General features: G+C 41.9%; 1 protein-coding gene across 1 annotated transcript in view; it reads left to right on the top strand.

Annotated features, from left to right (window-relative positions):
* CPA6 (carboxypeptidase A6) overlaps positions 1–23,310 on the top strand; it is a 350,506-nt gene that overhangs the window by 290,667 nt on the left and 36,529 nt on the right. The window contains exons 7-8 of the mRNA XM_002710456.5: positions 1,139–1,249; positions 1,751–1,841. Of these exons, the coding sequence (XP_002710502.1) occupies positions 1,139–1,249; positions 1,751–1,841 (202 nt within the window). The remainder of the gene's footprint in view (positions 1–1,138; positions 1,250–1,750; positions 1,842–23,310) is intronic.

Here is a 23,310-nt window from a genome sequence, read left to right as displayed (position 1 = left end):
TCCTCTCTGTACAGTAAGCTCCCAGGATTAAGGCTGGTACCAATTAGACACAAACAATTAAGTGATATAGAACTAGTCTGTGCTATGGTGAATCACATAGGATATAAAATATATTTAGATATTATTTTGTCCACAAGTAAATGGAATCTAAACTGAGCTGATTTTGCAAAAGCAGAGCTACAAATTAATTGTTGCTTTCTAAGCCTAAAAAATTTAGCCAAATCTGAAATACTGCAAGAGGTGCCTAATTAATCTGTTTAACAGTTTTGTGAAACATATTGGTAATAAAGCTTTAAATTTTGACAAAAGCCTCAATAGAGAATGTGTGATGCCCAAGAGGATAGTTGAAGGCAGCTTATTATTTTTAAAATTTTTTGTTTTTATTTTTACTTTATTTGAAAGGCAGAGAGACAGAGATCCTTCATCTGCTGATTTATTTCCCAAATGCCTACAAGAGCCTGGGCTGAGCCAGACCAAAGCCAGGACCCCAAAATCCAATTCAGGTCTCCCTCATGGGTTTCAGTGACTCTCCCTGAGCCACCACCTGCTGCTTCCCAGGGTGTACCTGGGCAGGAAACTGGCATTGAAAGTGGCACCATGAAGCCAGGCACTTCAGCATTGGATTGTGGGTATCCCAAGCAGCATCTTAACCACTGTGTCACACACCCACCCTTAGCTTATTACTTTTTAACCCAACATGTTTCGTATTTCTCATGCTCTTTTCTCTTCTAAACCTGTATTTTTTATCAATTTACAAGAAAAAAAGTCAGGGGCTGGCACTGTGGCGCGGTGGGTTAAAGACCTGACCTGCAGCACCAGCATCCTATTTGGGTGTTGGTTCAAGCCCCAGCTGCTGCACTTCAATCCAGCTCTCTGCTATGGCCTAGGAAAGCGGTAGAAGATGGCCCAAGTCCTTGGGCCCCTGCACTGCATGAGAGACCTGGAAGAAGCTCCTGGCTCCTGGCTTCAGATTGGCTCAGCTCTGGCTGTTGGAGGCCATTTGGGGAGCAGCAGATGGAAGACCAGCATATGGAAGACTTCTCTCTCTTTGTCTCTACTTCTCCCTGTAACTCTGTCTTTCAAATAGATAAAATAAATCTTAAAAAAAAAAAAGAAAAAAGTTGCTTTTGTCTTGTAGGCTCTCCTAACATACAGGAGTGACCCAGTCATGAAAACAATGTTGAATCATCTGTATTTCTACATCATGCCTGTGTTTAACGTCGATGGATACCATTTTAGCTGGACCCACGTAAGTTGTTTTGCCTATCCAATTGAAAAGAGGATTGAACTGACCCTAGAAAATAAGACTTGTAGGGTTGGAAGGAAGTCTGATGGACAGCCCAAGGAATGATTCCAGAGAAGCAAAACAGGCCTTCACTCCCTCTTCAATTAGAACATCAACCATTCAATTTCATTTTCATATTTGGTTTTTGCATAAGATCGTGTATAAATAAGATTTATTCTTCCAAATAAATGGTGAAAAGTCACTGGTCTGTTCCAACCCATTCCATTTTGCTTACAAAACAAAGAATCCAAGAGAAGATAGGAGACAAATAGTTGGAGGCAGAACATGTGGACCAGGAACCTGGGTCTCCACAGCTTTTCCCTTGCCATTCCCTGAGCTGCTCTGTTTACAGAGAAACTCTCCCCCTCACTTAGGTGACTCACTCACTCACTGAGCTACTAAGATGCATATGAGTAACCTTTTAAGTGTTTTTTTCTCTGCATTTATTTTCTTAATCATGCCTAGGATCGATTTTGGAGAAAAACAAGGTCAAGGAACTCAAGGTTTCACTGCCGTGGAGTTGATGCGAATCGTAACTGGAAAGTGAAATGGTGTGGTAAGTTTGGAACTAACTTGGATGCAAATCTGCAGGGTTCACAGGTTTCATTCTGAAAAATGAGGAGCCTGGTAACACTGTACTTGGAAGCTGCCATTCATCTGTATGTGCAAACCTAATGCAGACGGAGAGATGTATACAATGTGGCTATCATTTGGCTATAATTCTTAAGTTTCATTTGTGATTTTTAATTATTTGAAGGGCATGGTGACAGAGACAGAATTCTCCCATCCACTGGTTCACTCCCCCAAATCCTCTTATCAGTCAGGGCTGGACCAGGCTGAAGCCAGGAGCCAAGAACTCAATCCAGGCCTCCCACATGGGTGGCAGGGACCCAAGTACTTTGAACCATCACGTGCTGCCTCCCAGGGTGTACATTAGTTGGAAGCTGGATCAGAAGCAGAGCGGGAACTCGAACCCAGGCACTCTGAAATAAAATGCAGGCGTTCCAGGCAGCATCTTAACTGCTGTGCCAAAAGCAACCCCCTCTCCCCAGATTCTTTTTTTAATACATAAAAATCAATGATTTAAATCTGTCAACCCAATTCTGAAAGTTAAAATTGTAAACACAGCCATAAAAGCAAAACCTGAGGAATTTTTGTCATTTACAGAACCAAAATGGAAACTGAAGTTTGCAGCATAAATCCGGTCAAGTGTTTGCATCCTTTTTCATAAGAGTGACACTGATCCCGCCTTCATCTGTCTGTGGTGCTCACAGCTGTCCCATCCTTATCTAGAACCTACCAATTTGCCAGTCATATGTTTATTGCCATTCACACCAGGAATGTTTCCACTGCATCCCATGTTTCATTGACACTTGCCTTTCAAGTAAAGGAAGGATGTACCACCCTGTTACAAAAGCAGGAAGCAGTCAATTACCAGGGAGGAAAACACGTTAAAATCCCTTACGGTTCATAGTTGCAGCAGAAACTGGAGGGCAGGGAAAGCATTGTCCAGATGCAGCAGTCGAGAGCTGCCTCTCTCTCTCTCTCTCTCTCTTTTTTTTTTTTTTTTTTTTTTTTTTGACAGAGTGGACAGTGAGAGAGAGAGACAGACAGAAAGGTCTTCTTTTGCCGTTGGTTCACCCTCCAATGGCCGCCGCAGCTGGCGCGCTGCGGCCGGCGCATCGTGCTGATCCAATGGCAGGAGCCACGTGCTTATCCTGGTCTCCCATGGGGTGCAGGGCCCAAGTACTTGGGCCATCCTCCACTGCGCTCCCTGGCCACAGCAGAGGGCTGGCCTGGAAGAGGGGCAACCGGGACAGAATCCGGCGCCCCGACCGGGACTAGAACCTGGTGTGCCGGCGCCACAAGGCGGAGGATTAGCCTAGTGAGCCGCGGCGCCGGCTGAGAGCTGCCTCTTTTCACCCAGTCTGTCTTTAGTGCCTTCAGAATGTAAACACGTGTGCCATGAGAAGCCATCCTGCAGTTCCTCTGCGATCATCATGAATTGATTCATCCTACCAGGCTTTGGGTTCTGTATTAGATGGTGCCACTCCAGTCCCCATTAGCATGAGAGAACAGTTAGGCATACGTGTAGACTCTTTCCACATTTCCTTCTAAGCCACAGCCCTCAATCAATTAGAATTGCCAAACAAGAACCTGGCATAGCTGAAAGAGTTGGCTCTGCACTACAGCAGATGTGGTTCAATGCTACCATTACCAGCTCAGTGATTTGGGCCTTTTTTCTTTAATCTATAAAATTATAATAACATTCCCCTCATGGAGTCCTAATGGGAATTAAAGGAACTTGCATGTGAGAAATGCCTAATTCACTTCCCAGCTCCAAAGAGGAGTACAGATCTCAGTAATCTAGCACTTCTTCCCTACTTCGAGAACGGAGTTGATTCACCTCTGAGCCTCAAAGCAGCTGGTGACACAGCCTCTCTTCTTCGCGGGGATATTGTGATAAGAAGCAAAAATAATGTAAGCTTACAGGCACGTGCACTTATGAAGAAGAAAAGGTTTGCATAAGTACTATAATGTGGCTCTTTATATTTAGAAAATGGCTTCTCTGACCTGAGAAACACTGAATCCCCCATGCAGTAACATTATGGCCTTTAGGTGGTAATTAGATCATAAAAGTGGCATGCTCCTGCATCGAGTCAGTGCCCATATAAAAGAGGCCAAGGGAGCTCGTTGACCCCTTCTGCCATGTAAGGACATAGTTAGAAGGTGCCATCTGTGGAATAGGAGCCCTCCCAGACACGAATCTGTCCAAGCCTTGATCTCCCACTTCCTGGCCTCCAAAACTCTGAGCAGTAAATTTCTGTTTATAAATGACCCAGTCTACGGTATTGTGTTATAGGAGCCTAAACAGACTATGATATCCCCTAATTCTGTTAATTTTTTAATTCTTGTTTTTCCATTTTCTCTGCTGGGGCCATTTATAAATTCATAACTACATAGATTTTTCACTAGGTAGCCAATGCCTGGCTCCATATGCATATGCTATGCATGCCTGCACTCATGTGGCTGAGTATTGAGTGGGTAACTGAGCTGGGTAACATTAGCAGGCCATCCAGCTCTGCCTGTGTAAAGTTAGACTCTTGTTTATATCCAGTTACAAGTGAGAGTCTTGCTTCTCTTGTTTGTCTTCCTTTACTCAGCATAGCACCTTCACACAGATGCTTTCTATGATTTCTTAGTTTCAACTGGAATCTCCCACTAGAATTCCTTTGATTCTACCCTTTTTTTAAAAAAAAATGTTCTGATATTTCTTGTGGTTTAACACTCAAGATGTATGAGGGATTATGTCAAACTTCATTTGCAAAATGATCTTGATAGACTTTTAGAAATGATATGGAGATCCAAGAAGCCTGGTGGGACTGTCAGCCCCAAGACTTCCAGAGTGAATTGAGCTGACCTGATGGACAAGCAGGTGTGGCCTCCTCCACAGTCTCAGATCCATCTTCACATAGCTATGTACCAGTCAGTGTCACAGTGGAACACACCGAGGGAACCATTCTTAGGCTAAGAACACTGGCATAAGTATGAAATCCCCTAAAGTGAACATCTATAGTCAAAAATGCCCAGGACCATTGGAAACACTATGGAGTCAGCAGTGAACTGACAGAAACAATTGTTTCTTTCTGACAGATCAGTGAGTCTCAAAATTAAACAGCAGAACGTGAAACTGATTTTTACCATGAACAATCTGTAGACTCCCATACGGCAATAGTGGCAATTTCATGCATCCGTGGGAGTACACAGTCTAGAGCATACACATGGAGATGGGGGCACCTTTCCAATACTTCATAGGCCCCCAAGGAACCCTCAGACCATGAAATTAATATCATTGCTATGGAAATCCAGCAGAAGATGAAGCAAGTCAGGAGTAAATACATAAATCTTACTAATCGGTTTGCCAAGTTAACTGAGCACATAACCTCTGCTAGGCTTGTGCCTTTCTCCTTCCTAAATGGACTCTTCTTGGAATATGTTGTGAGCGCTGATTTTTTTTGCTAAGTCAGAGAAAACTAAGGAGAGAGGGAAAATGATGTGGACGATATCCATAATTAAGTCTTAACCACTTAGTAATTCAACGTTGCCTAAACATAAAATATGACTTAGGAAAAACTTGCAGAATGGGAAGATATATATGCAAGTCATATTTCTAATAAGAGACTTGTATTCATAATATGAAAGAGCTCTCCCAACTCAATAGTTAGAGGACAAATAAGCCAATTTAAAGTCTACAAACTATTTGAAGAGATCTTTCTCCAAAGAAGACATACAAATAGGAATGAACACATGAAAAGATGCTCATTCTCATAAGCCATCAGGTAAATGCACATTAAAACCATAGAAAAGAACCACTTCACCCACACAAAGATAACCATAATAGAAGACAGAATAACAAGTGTAGTGTGAAAAAAAATTGGAACACTCACACTTGCTAATGGGAATGTAAAATGGTACAGTCACTTTGGAAAACAGAATGGCACTACCTCAAAAAGTTGAACATAAGGTTCCCATATGGCCCAGCAATTCCCTTCCTAGGTGTAATAACAAGAGAAGTGAAAGTAATTGTTCATATAATGTCTTGTAAGTGAAATCTCATAGCAGCATTATCCGTAATAGCTAACAAGTGAAAGTAAGTAAAATGTCTATCAACTGATGAATGGATACACAAAATGTGACAGATCCATACAACAGAATATTACTTGGCCACAAAAAAGGAATGAAGCACTGAAACCTGCTGCAAATGGTTGAACCTTGAAAACATTATGGTCAATGAAATAAGCCATCCCATAAGGCCAAGTATTGTATGGTCTATTTATTTGAAATGTGCAGGGTAGGCAAATCCATGGAAACAGTAGATTAGAGGTTGCTGGGAGCCAGGGAAGTGTATGGGTATGGAGTTTCTTTCAGAGATGATGAAAAAGTTCTGAGATTAGTTAGTGACAGTGATTTGAATATACTAAAACCACTGCATTGTATACTGCAGTTAGGTGAAGCTTATGGCATGTGAATTATAGTTGTTATAAAAATAAACAATAAAGCCATTATAAAAGAATTTCTGATTTCCATTTAGGAGCGAATTAGGCTCTTATTTAAATATATAACTCTTTTAGAACACCCAATTATCTAATACTGTAAATTAGCTGTAATATGTGGAAAGCCATGTTTTTTAGCATCTTGATTGCAGGTGTCCCTCTCCACATGTACGTCCTTCTCCTATCACTCTTCTCTTCATTCTATCAAGAAAAGAAAAAGAAAAAAAAGATGTTGTTCTGGTTGGCAAATATTCAGACAGGTTATCTGGAGGGAAGAGCTAAGAACCCAAGCTGAACTGCTCCGAAAAGAAAGGAAATTTCCAAGTCTAAATTTGGGGGCAGGGAAGGGGGAATAAAGAGGTAGCGATGCTGCACTATTAGAAAGGAGAGCCTTTGGGACTCAAAGATATCTAAGGAGGATTTTACTGAAAGTTTGCTGTGAAGTATGTAAATTCTTGCCAGTGTTTCCTAACTGCCACCATTGGAAATACTCAGCACAATCTACTTCACTTGCAAAGGATTTGTGGAATTGGGTCTGCTATCTAAGGATGTGCAGAAGTGCTGAGTCTGACCTCAAGGTAAGCTCAGGGACAGAACTAATCCACATCAAATTTTCAGAGGCGTGGAACTCACAACAAAAAGGCACCATCATTGTAGAATTACAGACAAGCCCAGATAACTTTTGGCAGAAATGATATTGTAGTTGGAATTAAACATCAAGTAGATGTTTGAACTAGACCCCTAAGATTCCTGCCACCTCTGTCAGTGGTGATTATAAGATATTTTACATTAGTCCAATTTTAAATCAAAATAAATGCAACAGGCATCTTCTGTAACATAAAGTGCCATAAATTCGATCAAAAAGTTCTGAAAGATTTAATGTGGGGTTGGCATTGTGGTACAGCAGGTAAGCCACCACCAGCAATGCAGGCATCCCATATAGGTGCTGGTTTAAGTCCAGGCTGCTCCATTTCCAGTACAGCTCCCTGCTAATGTGCCTGGGAAAAGCAGCGGAGGATGCCCCAAGTGGTCCTTGCCACCCATGTGGGAGAATAGATGGAGTTACAAGTTCCCGGCTTTGGCCTGGCCCAGCCCCTCAAGTTACAGCCATCTGGGGAGTGAACCAGCAGATGAATGATGGATCTCTCTCCTCTGCCTCTGCCTCTGCCTCTCCCTCTCCCTCTCCCCCTCCCCCTCCCCCTCCCCCTCCCCCTCCCTCTCACTCTCCTTTGCCTTCCGCTCCCCTCTCTCTCAATAACTCTGCTTTTCAAATAAATAAATCAGTCTTTTTTAAAACATTTAATGAGTTCACATTCAACTCCCAGGGAATTATTTGGGATTCTGGAGAAATATGGAAAGAAAATCTGTTGGCTTATCCTATTCTTTGCTTTACTGTAAGAAAAAAAAAAAGACACTTCACCTAATATCTGTGAAGACTCTTAGAGAAATTTTAAAACTAGAAAATCAATGAGCTAAATTATTATGTTTAGTTGTGCTTTCTGTAAAAGGAGTTAAAGGCACAGAATCCTAGAGATTTAGAGATTTTAGGTCATAAGGGGTTTTTCTCACTGTTACTGTTGACGTGTGACTGATATTTATTAAGGATTCATTATGTGCTGGGCATGTACTAAGTACTCAACATGAAATTCTTTTTGGTAGATGCTATTATCATCCCTTTGTAACTGATGAAGAAGTTAAGGGTAAAAAAACAAAAAGTTAGGGGGCCAGCGCAGTGGCTCACTTGGTTAATCCTCTGCCTGCAGCGCCGGTATCCCATATGGGCGCCGGGTTCTAGTCCCAGTTGCTCCTCTTCCAGTCCAGCTCTCTGCTGTGGTCCAAGAGGGCAGTGGAGGATGGCCCAGGTGCTTGGGCCCCTGCACCCGCATGGGAGACCAAGAGGAAGCACCTGGCTTCTGGCTTCAGATCGGCACAGCGCCGGCCGTAGTGGCCATTTGAGGAGTGAACCAATGGAGGGAGGACCTTTCTCTCTGTCTCTCTCTCACTGTCTATAACTTTACTTGTCAAATAAAGTTTAAAAAAGTTAGGAACACTGCTCAAGACTGCACACAAGTTGAGCTACCATGAGAAGTCAAATCTCCAGTTTCCTTGTTTCTAACTATTTGGCTGAAACCCTAGGGGTCTACTTGCCCTGAATGGTCATTTTTCCTTCACTTTGCTAGAATTAAATAATGTGTGGCTGCAAAAGAATAGTCTAGGTATGAAAAGAATATTAGGACTGGGGTTGTTTACTGCAAAATTATGAAACAGAAAAAAATGAGAGTGGGAATGTAGTAAGATTAGAAAAAAAAAAAAAAAAGGAAGATTCCCCAGGTGCTGAGCATATTTCCGATCTTGAACCACCCATATTATGCAGGTAATTTGAATTTATAAACCCATGGGATGTTGAATTATGAATTATCTGGGGAGATACATTTTTTTCTTCCCCACCAGAGCTCAGCATTGTCCCAGGCAGGAAGACTTTTTTCACCCCCACATTTTTTTTTAAAGATTTCTTTTTATTTATTTGAAAGAGTTACAGAGAGAGGTAGAGACAAAGAGAGAAGTCTTCCATCTGCTGGTTCACTCCCCAGATGGCTGCAACAGCTGGAACTGCACCCATCTGAAGCCAGGAGCCAGGAGCTTCCTCCAGGTCTCCCACGTGGGTGCAGGGGCCCAAGCACTTGGGCCATCTTCTACTGCTTTCCCAGGCCATGGCAGAGAGCTGGATCAGAAGAGGAGCAGCTGGGTCTCAAACCGGCACCCATATGGGATGCCAGCGCTTCAGGCCGGGGCTTTAACCCACTGCGCCACAGCGCCGGCCCCTTCCCCACATTTTCATTGAAAGTGTCCCACTTTGAAGGTTCCAGGTATATGTCCTATTCCCTTGATGCCATGCAGGCACTACAGGAGGCCCTGGAAACAGGTCTGTAGGTCAGAGACCAGCAGGCCCCCAGAGCAGGCCTCCAGCTTTGACTGCAACTTTAGTCAGTCTCCTTCCAGCTCCTTCTTCCTGTTTCTCCCATCAGGAATGTTTCTTAAAATCTCCATTGTGTGTTTCAGTTGAACTTTTTTTTTTTTTTTTTTTTTTTTTTTTTTTTTTTTTTTTGACAGGCAGAGTGGACAGTGAGAGAGAGAGACAGAGAGAGAAAGGTCTTCCTTTTGCCGTTGGTTCACCCTCCAATGGCCGCCGCTGCAGCCGGCGCACCGCGCTGATCCTGGCAGGAGCCAGGAGCCAGGTGCTTTTCCTGGTCTCCCATGGGGTGCAGGGCCCAAGCACCTGGGCCATCCTCCACTGCACTCCCTGGCCATAGCAGAGAGCTGGCCTGGAAGAGGGGCAACCGGGACAGAATCCGGCGCCCCAACCGGGACTAGAACCCGGTGTGCCGGCGCCGCAAGGTGGAGGATTAGCCTATTGAGCCACGGCGCCGGCTCTCAGTTGAACTCTTGATGATTTAGAGGAGCCCTTCGCAGAGTATCTACCACAGTTCTGTCATATTGCCAGAAAACCCACTAACATTCCAGACATTAACACACTCGGAATCTGTGTTGGCCTGGCTTCTCCATGATGGGTGTAGGACTTTCTAGTGTCGCCTTAATTTTGTCTAAAACAAAAAGCCTACCTGCAACTGATCATATAGAAACCACCCATGCCAGGCAACCTTCTTCCTTCTTTGCTGCTGCCTACATGTAGTAATATCACAGGAACAATAATATCACAGCTTCAAAAGAAAGGTTTCAAAATAAAAGTGTGCAGTTCTAAGGTATTTCTTACTCTGATTCCAAATGTGCTCTCATAAGTCCTGTGTGATGCTCCTGTTGATAGTTGGAAACGGCCGACAATGAAGACTGAAACTTAGGAAGCACTAGTTCTTATTGATGTGCTTGTCTCTGTTATTTTTGATGTTTTCCTTTTAAGTTTCTCTTGGAACATAATCCCTAGTGTGTGCTATGGATAGATACGCTCTGTCCATTCCAACTCTTTCCTAGTGTCTTTGTGTACAACTGAGAGGAAAATGAGAAAGACCTCATTTCCCAGAACCCCTGAGGTCAGGGATCTTGGTGTGATTTAGGTTCTGCCACTTTGGTACTCTCAGGTGACTTAGCATGTGGCAGAAAGATGTAGGTCAATTTTCTCTTTTTCTTGACAAAAAAAAAAAAAAAACAACAACAACAACAAGACTTTTTTGGTTGATCAAATCATTTGAAAGGCAGAAAGAGAGAGAAGAGACAGAGAGATCTTCCTTCTGCTGATTCACTCCCTAAATAGCTACAACACCAGGGCTGGGCCAGGCCAAAGTCAAGAGCCAGGAAGCTCATCTGGGAGCATTAGAGCATTAGCAGGGAGCTGGATAGGAACCAGCACTCTAATAGGGGATGCCAACATTGCATGCAGCAGCTCAACCTCTACACAACACCAGCCCCAGAGGTCACTTTTCTGGAGCTTCTATAGTCCCTGCTGTTCTGCACTGCTGTGAGGTGTGTGGTTCATCTGAGACAGCTTCCTTTTCCTGGCTCTTCCCTGAGTGTTCTGTGTCCTCATCTCAGAAGAGACAATAGCCCTCTTGGTCACCTCTGTCACAGCTCTTGAAGGCATCCAAGGACTCTCAAACTAGAATTTCGTTCCCAATGGCTCTGACAGATATTTAGTAATCTTACTTTTAAAAAAATAAAATTCCCCAGCTTAAGCTGGCCCAGTGGATTCTATGCCCTTTCAGGAAACCTTGGAAAATATAGTCTTTCATAAGCATTTCATTTCCCATTTCATATCGGTAACCTTGGCCAAGAATTCTACTCTTGCCTAAGCTTTCTCAGACATTCAGCTGAGATTTTCCTTTTCCTTGTGCTCATTATTGCTACTGTCCCGCCTTTCCGTTTCCATCTACCATGCTAATTTGTCCTTTTAAAAAGAGTACCTGTTGGAAATATTAGTAGGCTATTATCTCTGTCCCCTTAGCACCACTTAGCTAGAGAATATATTGTTCATTCCTTTCCGGGCCCCTCTAACTTGCCAACCTTAAATATGTTTTGCAGTCTTCATTCTTTCCAGGAAAGATGATCACAGGCTAAACTGAGAATCCTTTGTTTCCAAGATTTAAAGAAAATACAAAAAGCTTTCATTTCCTTCTTTTCCTGTTCAAACATATTTTCCAGCCATTATGTCACCAAAAATAACTATTTTCTCTTTTGCAAACTTGCTCTTGAGCCCTTTTTTCTAATCTAGGTACTGGTTACACACAGAAATCACTTCATGTTCCTGTTTTATATTTCATGATCCTAATGCATGGCATGACCAAATGCTTTTAAAAATGAACTTTTGTAACCACAGATTATTAATAAAAGTTTCTTTCTCTGATCATCCTTGTGGGTAAAAATGTAAAGATGATGGACAACATCTAGTTTATTTGTAACATTCAATCCAACATTATAAACAAATATCTGTGTTAACAGCTTTGATAATGATAAAGCAAACACAATTTTAAAGCCTTTTACACCTAGCTCAGCTGTGAAAGCCACTGAAGTCAGCAGCATATAAAAATGCTATTTTTGATGTGAGACCTGATAGAGGTAGCAGAATCACCCCCTTGGCACTTGGGACACTGAGCTACTGAGTTTTCATTTGATACTGATTTTTGAGTCCACTAATTTTATTGTACAAGTTTCAGCAGGTAACCCTCCCATGCTGTTCAATCTTTAGGAGGGCTCCGGTCTCACCCTGGGCATGTGAGTCAGGTTTTTAAAGTTTTTGTCCACTGATTCTTTTTCCACCATACTGGTTGCTTTTCAGCATTATTGCATTACTGATTTGGCTGAAATCAAACTACATCTCTCCAATAATTTTCCTCCAGCTGAATCATCTGCAGTTGACAAGTCATGTTATTTTTTATGTTCAAACATTTCATGTGTACCTAACTGCTTTGATTTTTTTTTTAATTTGGCCCTTGGTACTATTGTTAACATCTCATACATATTATAATGTTTCGTTCCTTCTGGGTCACTATTGTTATTAAATATTTTTCTTGCTTTCAGATTCCCAATAGCATTTTAATTTATATGTCCATTTAAAAAAAGATTTTAAGTATTTATTTGAAAGGCAGAGGACAGAGAAGGAAAAAGAGGCAAGACACAGAGAAAGAGGTATCTTTCATCCATTGGTTCACGCTGCATATGGCCTCAATGGCCAAGGCTGATTCAGGTTGAAACCAGGAGCCAGAACCACTCCACTGGGTCTCTGACATGGGTGACAAGGCCTCAAGTACTTGGGTTATCATCCTCTACTTTTAGGCACTTTTTCAGGTAGCTAGATCAAAAGTGGAGCACCTAGGACTTGAAACTGCACTCCAATATGGGATGCCAGCTTCCCTGGTGATGTCTTAACTGGCTGCAGCGTAACACTGGCCCTTATATGCCTATTTCTAATCCAAACTCCTTTTGAAATAATTTTTCTATTATTAGAGCAATTTCTCTTGAATCGTATTACTACATGCAGATATAGGTAAACGGTGATGTCTGTTACATTTTAGTATTGCTAGACATTGGGATTTGCTGAATAATGACAAGAAACATATGGAGACTCATCATACCCTTAAACTGTCTTCCAGAGCAGCATTTCCCAAACTGCATAAAACCCTAGTGAACTGTGGGGAGCAACTGAGACTAGACTAAGTTACTGGAATTAAGACTTATTCTATGCATCTGCTCTCCCACAATATGGCGCTGGGGAGGAGTAAACTTCTACGCAACTGCCTCTCGCCAATTTGACTGATAAGCTGCAGGAGCTGATCCTGCTCCTGATTGGAGGAGAGCAGTGTGCTTGGCCTGTGGGCAGCAGAGTTGGTATTGGTGGAAGAGGACTATAAAGGAGGAGAGAGACAACATGCACCAGGAACATCTAAGAGGAACACCTGAGCAGCCCCCGAGAGAGCCGGCCGGCGGTGTGCCGCTCCCCCGCGGAAGCGGGGAAAGTGGCAGGGGGAACCGCCCTTCCACGGAGGTGGAGGGGTCGGCAGCCAACCTGGGAAGGACCAGCAGCAAACCCGGGAAGGGCCGAGCAGACAAAAGAACAGCGCAGGGTCCTGTGTCGTTCCTCCGCGAATGGGGGAGCGACAGTGAACTGCCGAACCCTAGTGGATCAGGAGTCAGAAGGCACCCTGAACACAACTGATGCTAATAGTAGATGAATTTTTAAATGTAAGAAAAAAATGTTTTTACAATACAAGAAAAAAATACATCCTATATAGTTTTCCCCTCAGAGGTTATCAGATACATGCCCAAATCTAGTCATTGATTTCTTCACCTGCTTCTTGACCCAGTTCCTGGGAAAACAGCAATGAACAAAACCAACTCAGGCTGTGGAAATGCTCGCAAGGAGAACGTTAACACCAGGAGAGAGGGAGTCCCAGGGTGCTGTGTGGCAGCTGTTTCAGACAGCAGAAGGAAACCTGCTCTGGGAAGAGGTTCCTTAAGAGCCGAGGAGATACGGTCCAAGGCGTGCAGGTAGAGAGCAGCAGTGTGAAGGCCCAGGGCTGGGGGCCCTTTGCTGCTTTTTGAGGCCAAGTAAGGAAGGTGGCATGGCTGGAATGAAGGGAGGAGCAGGAGATGAAGTTAGAGGAGTCAGCAGAGGCAAAGGAGAGGACTTCAGGATTTGCTTTGTCTGGCATGGGAGAGCAGTGGAGGGTTTTCAAACGAGGAGCAACGTGACCCGAGTTACTTTTTTTGGTTCCTTTTTTTAATTTTATTTAATATAACAAGTTTCATGTATTTTATATATACAGATTTAGGAACATAGTCAGACTTCCTACCCTACCTTCCCTCCTGCCCACACTCCCACCCATCTTTCTCCTCCCTCTTCTGTTCCCACTCTTAATTATTACAAAGATCTGTTTTCAGTTTATTTTATACTCCTGAGATTAACCTTACACAAAGTAAAGAGTTCAACAAATAGTATGAAGAACAAAGCACTATTCCTCAACAGTAGAGACAAGGGCTATAAACAGTCTTCAAATCTTGAATCTCAAAATGTCCATTTTACTCCAATATATTACATTTTAGGAACTCTATTAGTTACCCCAAATCAGGGAAAACATATGATATCTGTAGTTTGGGGATTCACCTTATTTCACTAGGTTTAATGGTTTCTAGTTGCCTCCATTTTATTGCAGAAGACAGGATTTCTTTCTTTTTTCTTTTTCTTTTTTTTTTTAATTTTTTTTTTTAATTTTATTTTTTGACAGGCAGAGTGGACAGTGAGAGAGAGAGAGACAGAGAGAAAGGTCTTCCTTTGCCGTTGGTTCACCCTCCAATGGCCGCCGTGGACAGCGCGCTGCGGCCGGCGCACCACGCTGATCCGATGGCAGGAGCCAGGAGCCAGGTGCTTTTCCTGGTCTCCCATGGGGTGCAGGGCCCAAGCACCTGGGCCATCCTCCACTGCACTCCCTGGCCACAGCAGAGAGCTGGCCTGGAAGAGGGGCAACCGGGACAGAATCCGGCGCCCCAACCGGGACTAGAACCTGGTGTGCCGGTGCCGCTAGGTGGAGGATTAGCCTAGTGAGCCGCGGCGCCAGCTCTTTTTTTTTTTTTTAACAGCTGAGTAGTGTTCCATAGTGTGTAGAGACCATAATTTCTTTATCCAGTCATCACCTAAGGGACATCTGGGTTGATTCCGTGTATCTTGGCTGTTGAGAATTGAGCTGCTATAAACATGAGGGTAGAGATAATTCTTTCATATGCTTATTTCCTTTTGTTTGGATAAATTCCCAGGAGTGAGATGTCTGGATCATATGGTAAGTCTATATTCAGATTTCTAAGGTATCTCCATGCTATCTTCCACAGTAGCTGCAACAATGGATTAGGGTACATCCTCACCAGCATTTGTTGATTTCTGTATGAGAGCCATTCTAACTGGAGTGAGGTGAAACCTCATTGTGGTTTTGATTTGCATTTCCCTGATAGCTAATGATCCTGAGCATTTTCTCAAGTGTATATTGGCCATTTGAATTTCTTCTCTTGAAAAATGTCTGTCCATGTCCTTTGTCTATTTTTTAACTGGATTGTTTGTTTTGTTGTTGTTGAATTCCTTGAGCTCTTCATAGATTCTGGATATTAACCCTTTATCAGTTGCATAGTTTGCAAATATTTTTTCTTATGCTGTCAGTTGTCTCCTTTGCTGAATGTTTCTTTTGCAATGTGTAGCTTCTCAGCTTGATATAGCCTCATTTGTCAGTTTTGGCTTTGATTGCCTGTGTTTGTGGGGTCTTTCCCAAGAAGTTTTTGTCTATGCCAATGTCTTACAGAGTTTTCCCAATGATCTCTAGTAATCGGATGGTATCAAGTTGTAGATTTAGGTCTTTAGTCCATTTTGAGTAGATTTTTGTTTAAGGTGAACAAAGATCTCTATGATAAAAATTACAAAATATTAAAGAAAGAAATAGAAGAAGGCACCAAAAAATGGAAAATATCTTCCATGTTCATGGATTGGAAGAATCAGTATCATCAAAATGTCCATACTACTGAAAGCAATTTACAGATTCAATGCAATCCCAATCAAAATACCAACAACATTCTTCTCAGATCTAGAAAAAAATGATGCTAAAATTCATAGGAAAACACAAGAGACCACTCCTAATAGATGAAGCAATTTTATACAACAAAAATAAAGCCAGAGGCATCACAATACCAGATTTCAAGGCATCCTACAGGGCAGTTATAATCAAAACACCCTGGTACTGGCACAAGAGCACACATGCAGACCAATGGAACAGAGTAGAAACTCCAGAAATCAATCCATACATCCACAACCAACTTATCTTTGACAAAGGAGCTAAAATCAATCTCTGGAGCAAGGACAGTCACTTCAACAAATGGTTGGGAAAACCAGATCTCCACATGCAGAAGTATGAAACAGGACCCCTGACTTACTTTTTAAGAGACGCATTCTGGCTACTGTGTACCCAATAGCTTGTTTAGCACAGATATTTGGATTCAAATTCTGCTTTCTTGCCTGAAAGCATGGCTTAAAGTAATTTTGGATACCAGGAAGATGTCCATGTTATTGCTTGTTTACTTGAATTGGATGTCTTGAGTTTTTCTTTATATTTCATATGGACTTTTCAAAATTATTTGTATCACACAATGTTCAATTATGCAATATTTGAAAACACTGCTTTCAAAATATAATTTAAAAAAGTAACCTAACTGTACTGTTATTAAAATCCTTAGACAACTGTGGCATGTACCCAGTGAACACTAAATATAAATATATCTTTATTACATAAAGAATTAAGTATTTTTAAAAAAAAAAAAAAACAAAATAGAGATAAGCAACCATGTAGGAAAAAAAGGTTTTCAGCAAATATGACGGAGAACATTTTTATTTTGTATGAACAGATCAAAATCAAACATTGCATAATAAAAATAATTTTGCAAAATCCATACAAAATCTAAAGAACAACTCAAAGACTGTAGTAGGTTAAAAATATTTTAAATGGGGACCAGCACCATGGCTCAGTTGGTTAATCCTCTGCCTGCGACGCTGGCATCCCATATGGGCGCCAGGTTCTAGTCCCAGTTGCTCCTCTTCCAGTCCAGCTCTCTGCTGTGGCCTGGGAGTGCAGTGGAGGATGGCCCAAGTGCGTGGGCCCTGCACCCGCATGGGAGACCAGGAGGAAGCATCTGGCTCCTGGCTTCGGATCGGCACAGAGCCGGCCATAGCAGCCATTTGGGGAGTGAACCGACAGAAGGAAGACCTTTTTCTCTGTCTCTCTCTCACTGTCTAACTCTGCCTGTCTAAAAAAAAAAAAAAAAAAAAAAAAAAAAAAAAAAAAAAAAATTTAAATGGACACCCAATTCAAGAACATAAATGATAAAATAGGCATCCTCCTTGTATCAAAAATAACTTTAAAGCAAAGTATGTTTTAGCAGTTAAATTATTTTCTAAAATGTGACAACTTGAACCGGAAGCTGTGGTGACACAGGAATGGTGTGTATACAATGGGGCATTTAGAAATAAAGCAATTTGATGAGACACATTAACACCACTGTTCTTCCTTCCTTTCATTCAATCAAGTTTAAAAAAAAAAAAAAAGGACTTACTACAGGACTTACTCTGGGTGAGGCACTTGGAAGCAGAGACAAAGCCCACAGATTCCCTGTCCTCACAGGGTTTAAAATCATTGAGACTGGGTGTGTAAAGAGAAGGATGAGAAAAGCACACACGAGAGAGAAAGGGAAGTGCAGAGGTGAAGGTGGAAGAGAAAGAACTGAATCACAATCCTATAGACACTGCATTATCAAGGGTCTCTAGAAAAGAGAGACAAGAGGGGAAGAAGGATTGAGTTTAAAGCTTTGATCCACACACAGTTATGGAGGCTGGCATGTCCAGAACCTGCAGGCTGACCTGGCAGGCTGGGGACCCAGAGACGTGCGGGTGTTGCCATTGATGTCTGAACTTGGTCTTTTTCTGTCTCCCTGGTGTCTTCATCAGTGCTGCCAGTCTGCAGTATCCTGTGTGCCTCAGGGCCTTCTGCTCAAGGACGCACTGCTGCCTGGGGTGTCAGCCTTCCTGCTCTTGTCAGACCTCCTCACATCCCGTGAGGCTCACCCACATTGTGGAGGGCATCGCGCTTTACCCAAAGTCCACTGACTTAAACACTGATCTCACTCAGAAATATTCAAAATCGTGTTGGACCAGATAGGATCTGGGCACCAAGGTTTATTCAGACTGACACATAAAATTAACTATCCCTGATCCTGTGGTAAAAATACACACACACATACAAACACACATTCTCTCTCTCCCTCTTCCTCTCCCTCTTCCTCTCCCTCTCCCTCCCTCTCTCCTTCCCTCTCCCTCTCTCTCTCCCTCGCCCCCGCCCCCTCCCCCTCCTCCACCTTCCCCTCTTCCACCCCCTCTCCCTCTCCCTCTCCCCCTCCCCCTCTCCTTCTCTCCCTCTCTCCATAGAGGAGACATAGCAGATTTGATATTAAAAAGGCATTTGTCACCAGGCAGACTAAAGACAGTAAATGTAACAAAGATTGCAGAGTTCAGAGGGCATTTCAGGTAGAAGAAATTGGGAGGCCTTGAGGAAAAGACGATAGAGTGTGGTGAGGGTACAAGAGGCCCTTCACAGCTGGGACAACTGATGGAAGCAAGCACTGGTGGGAGTGAGGCGCTGGGAGGTACGTGCAGAACACGTGGAGCTCCTGCGCCCCGCTGAGCTCTGCAGACTTCATCCTAGAACTCACGCTGTTTAAACTGGCATTGGAAGTGTATGGGAGGTGTCACTGAAAAGTCACAAAAAGCTGAGAGCACCCCTTCAGGGCATATCAACTTCATGGAAAGATTCTGAAAGGAGAATTATTTTATGCCAAAAACAACCCCAAATTTATAATTCAGTGAACTGTATAATTCGCATGAACTTTTAAGGTGAAATGAAGGTTTCAAAGAAGTACTGGACTTCCAGGCTGTGTTGGCGTTGTCGATGGAGGGGTGTGTTGGTGGAAATGTTTGACAAACACTGGATCGTTGGAAACCTTTAAAGACTTTAAATCTGGAAGAAAACGATCGATCTCTGAGTGTCACCTGAGCAGGAGACCATAAATCAGGAGGCAATGACACGTGGGAGAGAAAAGGCCCCATGAAGAATGCAGAACAGATGCACTGATAGAAACCCAGGGATACAGAAGAAGACCAAGTTCAGAGAGAAGAGGGAGGCGTCCAGAGTAACCCCATTTCCGACTACAGCCACTGGTGGAGGGAGGCTTCAGCTGCCAGGCTTTGGCATCTAGGGAGAGGTGCGGGTTTGACAGGAACACTGGATTTGATGCCGAGCAGTGGATGTGAAGCACTGCTGGAAACCCAGAGAGAGAGATGAACAGGTAACCGAATGGAGACCCGGAGTACTGCACAGCAGGGAGACTTGGTGTTCTGCACAAAGCAGGTAGTTGGAGCTTTGCAAGCCAACCTGATTGCCCAGGTACACGTGAATAGAGAAGAGACAAGAGTCAAAGCAGACCTGAAGCCTGTCCCTACTGCCTAAGCATTTTGTTTTGAAAACGTATAGAAAGGAAACAGAAGAAGATGCTGAGAACAATGTTATTTTTAATAATAAAAGAGGGGAAACTGGGGCAGGCATTTTGCCTGTGTGGTTGAGCTGCTGATTAGGATGTCTATATCCCTTATTTGAGGTCCTGGATTTGATACCCGCCCTGGGCTCCTGAGTTCCAGCTTCCTGCTAATGTGCACCTCGGACGCCGTGGTAATGGCTCAAGGAATTGGGTCCCTGCCACCCATGTGGAAGACCTGGATTGAGTTCCTGGCTCTTGGCTTTGGCCCTTGCTGGGGGCTACCAATGTAAGGCAGTTTCTCTCTCTCTCTCTCTCATCTCTCAAATGAGTAAGAAAAAAAAAAAGTGACAACCACACAAATATTGAACAATAGAACAATTATTGAATTAATAATATACATTTAGTTGTTGAAATTTTAGGAAGCCACACAAATGGATTAGAAGTTCATTTTTTTCCTTTTTTTTAACTTTTATTTAATGAATATAAATTTCCAAAGTACAGCTTATAGATTACAATGGCTTCCCCCCCATAACGTCCCTCCCACCCTAGAAGTTCATTTTAAAATAATAAAAGCTTTATGAAATAATAGAGTCTAATATTCACTACATAGTTTCTAAATTATGATTATAATTCCATAAAATAGAGGAGTCTATTTGTTTTTAAAGACCAATAACTGTGTATATGAGATGTGTACATTTGCCTACTAACACAGGGGGAAAGAATGGGAAAAAATATATCAAAATGCTTAAATTGGAATTCTATTGTTCTTCTTTTAAGTGTTTTCTAAGCTTAATTTTATAATTCTACATCAAAAAACAAATTTTCTTTTAAGAATATATGTTCTACATTTATTTTGCCCACACAGTTTATATAAGCAGTTAGCCAAATGACCAATGAAGCTGTATGCTTTTAAGATACATATATTGAAATAAATCCAGCAATACACACCATTTAAATATAATATCTTATTGCCACCATGAGGGTTTAAGCTAGACCATCCAACTATACTACTGAGAATGTTGAAAACCTCAGTAGAAGCACAGGAGTCGTTCTACAAACATTTCTTGATCACTTACTAAATGCAGGTGATCTGCTTGATTGCCACTGTGGATGTTTCTTCAGACAATATTCAGATCAAGGAACCAGTTTCTGATTCTCTTCTTCCACTGTATTTTCTCCACCTATCTATATGCAAATGATGCTTAAAATCAAACTGCTTTTTCCGGCAACCTAACTTGGACCCATTGGTATTCTTAAAATTTTATTATACATCATCATTCTGTGTGTATATATAAGAGAGGGAATAAAATTTGAAGATTAGGAGAAAATACCCAACAATTCTACATTGCTGTTGAGAATGTGAATGGGTGCAATTTCTATGGAAGGGTATTTGGCAATACCTATCAAATGCAGATACCTTTTGACTGCATAATTAATTACTTCATTTAGAAATTTAGCTTACTACTAGACTCACAAATGTGGGAAATAATACATTGAAAAGGATATTCATTGTAGCACTCTTTATTATAATGTCAAAAGATTAGAAGCATCCCAAATGTCCATCAACAAAGGACCCACCAAATTAGACTCCAACTCTACAGTGAAATATAAGGGAGTCTTCAAAAAGTTCATGGAAATGTACATTATGAACAAATTATGCTTAAATTTCAGGACTTTTTGCACCAAAATAAACTTATCTCTTAATACCATTTTCCATGAATATTTTGAAGTTTGTATTATTCAGTCATAAGGAAACAGTTATTTTCCATACTGAAATGAGAAAATCTCCAGGATTATACACACACACACACACACACAGTTGAATAAAGCAAGGTAAGATCAATACATGCAAAGAATACTGTTGTTTGTGTATAAAAGAGTTTTTCCACATATGGATATAAAAAGACTGGTTGTGTGCTAAAAATACATGTTATCTCTAGAATTACACAAAAAGAACCAATGTAAGTGATTGCTTCTAGGCAAAAGAAATAGGCAGATGAAGGAAAGAACAATTCACATGGCATAACCATATGCATCAATTGGCCATTACAACATTCAAAACTATAACTAAGTCAACATTTTTTCTGAAAAAAATAAAATTTAAAGTAAAATCAGGGTCCAGAGTGTACTACCACTATTCAAAAACTTCTATGTTCATGTTAGCTTTTATCATTCAGTTTATCTAGTTCATTAGTAAAACAGAGATTGAGGGAGGGCGAGAAAAGTCACCTCACAGGCCTAGAAAGGAATCCTATTCTCTTTCCACCACTATTCCTCACTGCACCCACTCCCTACCCCCTCCAAATGGGGTAGGGATGGAGAATAGCAAAGCAGAGTCCCCAGTAATTCACATATTCATATTGTCCAGTCTAAGAGACACCAAGTGTACTACTTATTATTCTTCTCACCTCCCCAGCATCTCTTTTAGCCTTACCCTAGAGGTGCTGACTGTTAAACTGATTGAGAAAAAGCTAAAAGTTTTATACTGAATCCAAAAAATTTTCAAAAACATGTTCCTTTATAGATGAATAGAACAAGTGTGTCAGTAAAAATGTTCTGATTAATGGGACATTATATTTTGTTAGAATACAATGTTTACCATACTGTGATTTTTTAAAGTTGTTTTTAATTGACAGATAAAATTGTATATATATTTATGTCACTGACAGATGACATGTGGCTTTGAAGATTGTATCCATTATGGATTGGAACTGGCACCAATTTAAAATTTAAAATTAAAAAAAAAATTCTCACTAATCCATCTTATTCACTGCCTCCTAGATTTGGAAAGATACAATCCAAGAAGAAGTAGTAATAGCACTTAAAACTATTGATTCCTTTCCATTTGTATTCATTCACATTGTCAGATATCTGTCTGCCTTTCTTTATGCACATTTTAAAGGTATGCCAGGGTGCTAAAACCAGCATCGTTGTTCAGGCTCTTGTGCAATCTCTTACCTTTTATTATAACCTTAAATTATAATAACTGACCTTAAAAAACACAAATGGAATTTTGATGGGATAGACTAAGGAGGACCTTGCTGTGGGGCAGATTGATTCACTCAATAAACATTTATTGAGCCCCTGCTAGGAGCAAAGCACAATGCCGGGAAACTAGGGATAATATTCAGCTCTTGTTCTCAGGAGCTAGCAGTCCAGTGAGGGAGGCTGGCATGTAAACAACCAGCTGTGATTTGGAAGTGAGTGAAAGCTGATAAATAACGTCAGACTCACAGAGGGCAGAGGAAGGAGAAATTCTGACTGCGGTAAGAGAGGGAAAGCTGCAGACAATGGCTATTTGCTTTCTCAAGACTATGTTTTTAGAGTGAATTTTGGCTCATGGAAGACCTAACAGAGGCTCCCCATACAACTTCAAATCCTACACAAGCCCTCCCTCCCCCACCTCCCATCTCCCCCACCAGAGCAGAGCTTTACCTTCTATAGTTTTTTTTTTTTTAAGATTTATTTATTTATTTCAAAGTCAGAGTTACACAGAGAGAAGAGAAGCAGACAGAGAGAAAGAGAGAGAGAGAGGTCTTCCATCTGATGGTTCACTCCCCAGTTGGCTGCAACAGCTGGAGCTGCGCCGATCCAAAGCCAGGAGCCAGGAGCTTCCTCCAGATCCCCTACATGGATACAGGGGCCCAAACACTTGGGCCATCTTCTACTGCTTTCCTGGGCCATAGCAGAGAGCTGGATTGGAAGAGGAACAGCTGTGACTAGAGCCAGTGCCCATATGGGATGCTGGTGCCGCAGGTAGAGGATTAACCTACTGCGCCACAGCACTGGCCCCAGTTTTTCTATGTTCTTATTCTGAGTTTTCAGAGTTCTTGACCACACCCCTCAAGAGGCTCTAGGGGAAGAGCTGTTTTCTTGCCTTTTCCAACTCCTCAAGGCTGCCTATATTTC

The sequence above is a fragment of the Oryctolagus cuniculus genome, chromosome 6 (genome assembly GCF_964237555.1).
Source record: "Oryctolagus cuniculus chromosome 6, mOryCun1.1, whole genome shotgun sequence".
NCBI classification, from domain to species: domain Eukaryota; kingdom Metazoa; phylum Chordata; class Mammalia; order Lagomorpha; family Leporidae; genus Oryctolagus; species Oryctolagus cuniculus.
The sequence above is the reverse complement of the archived record's forward strand: the minus strand, read 5'-3'. Positions and strand labels throughout refer to the sequence as shown.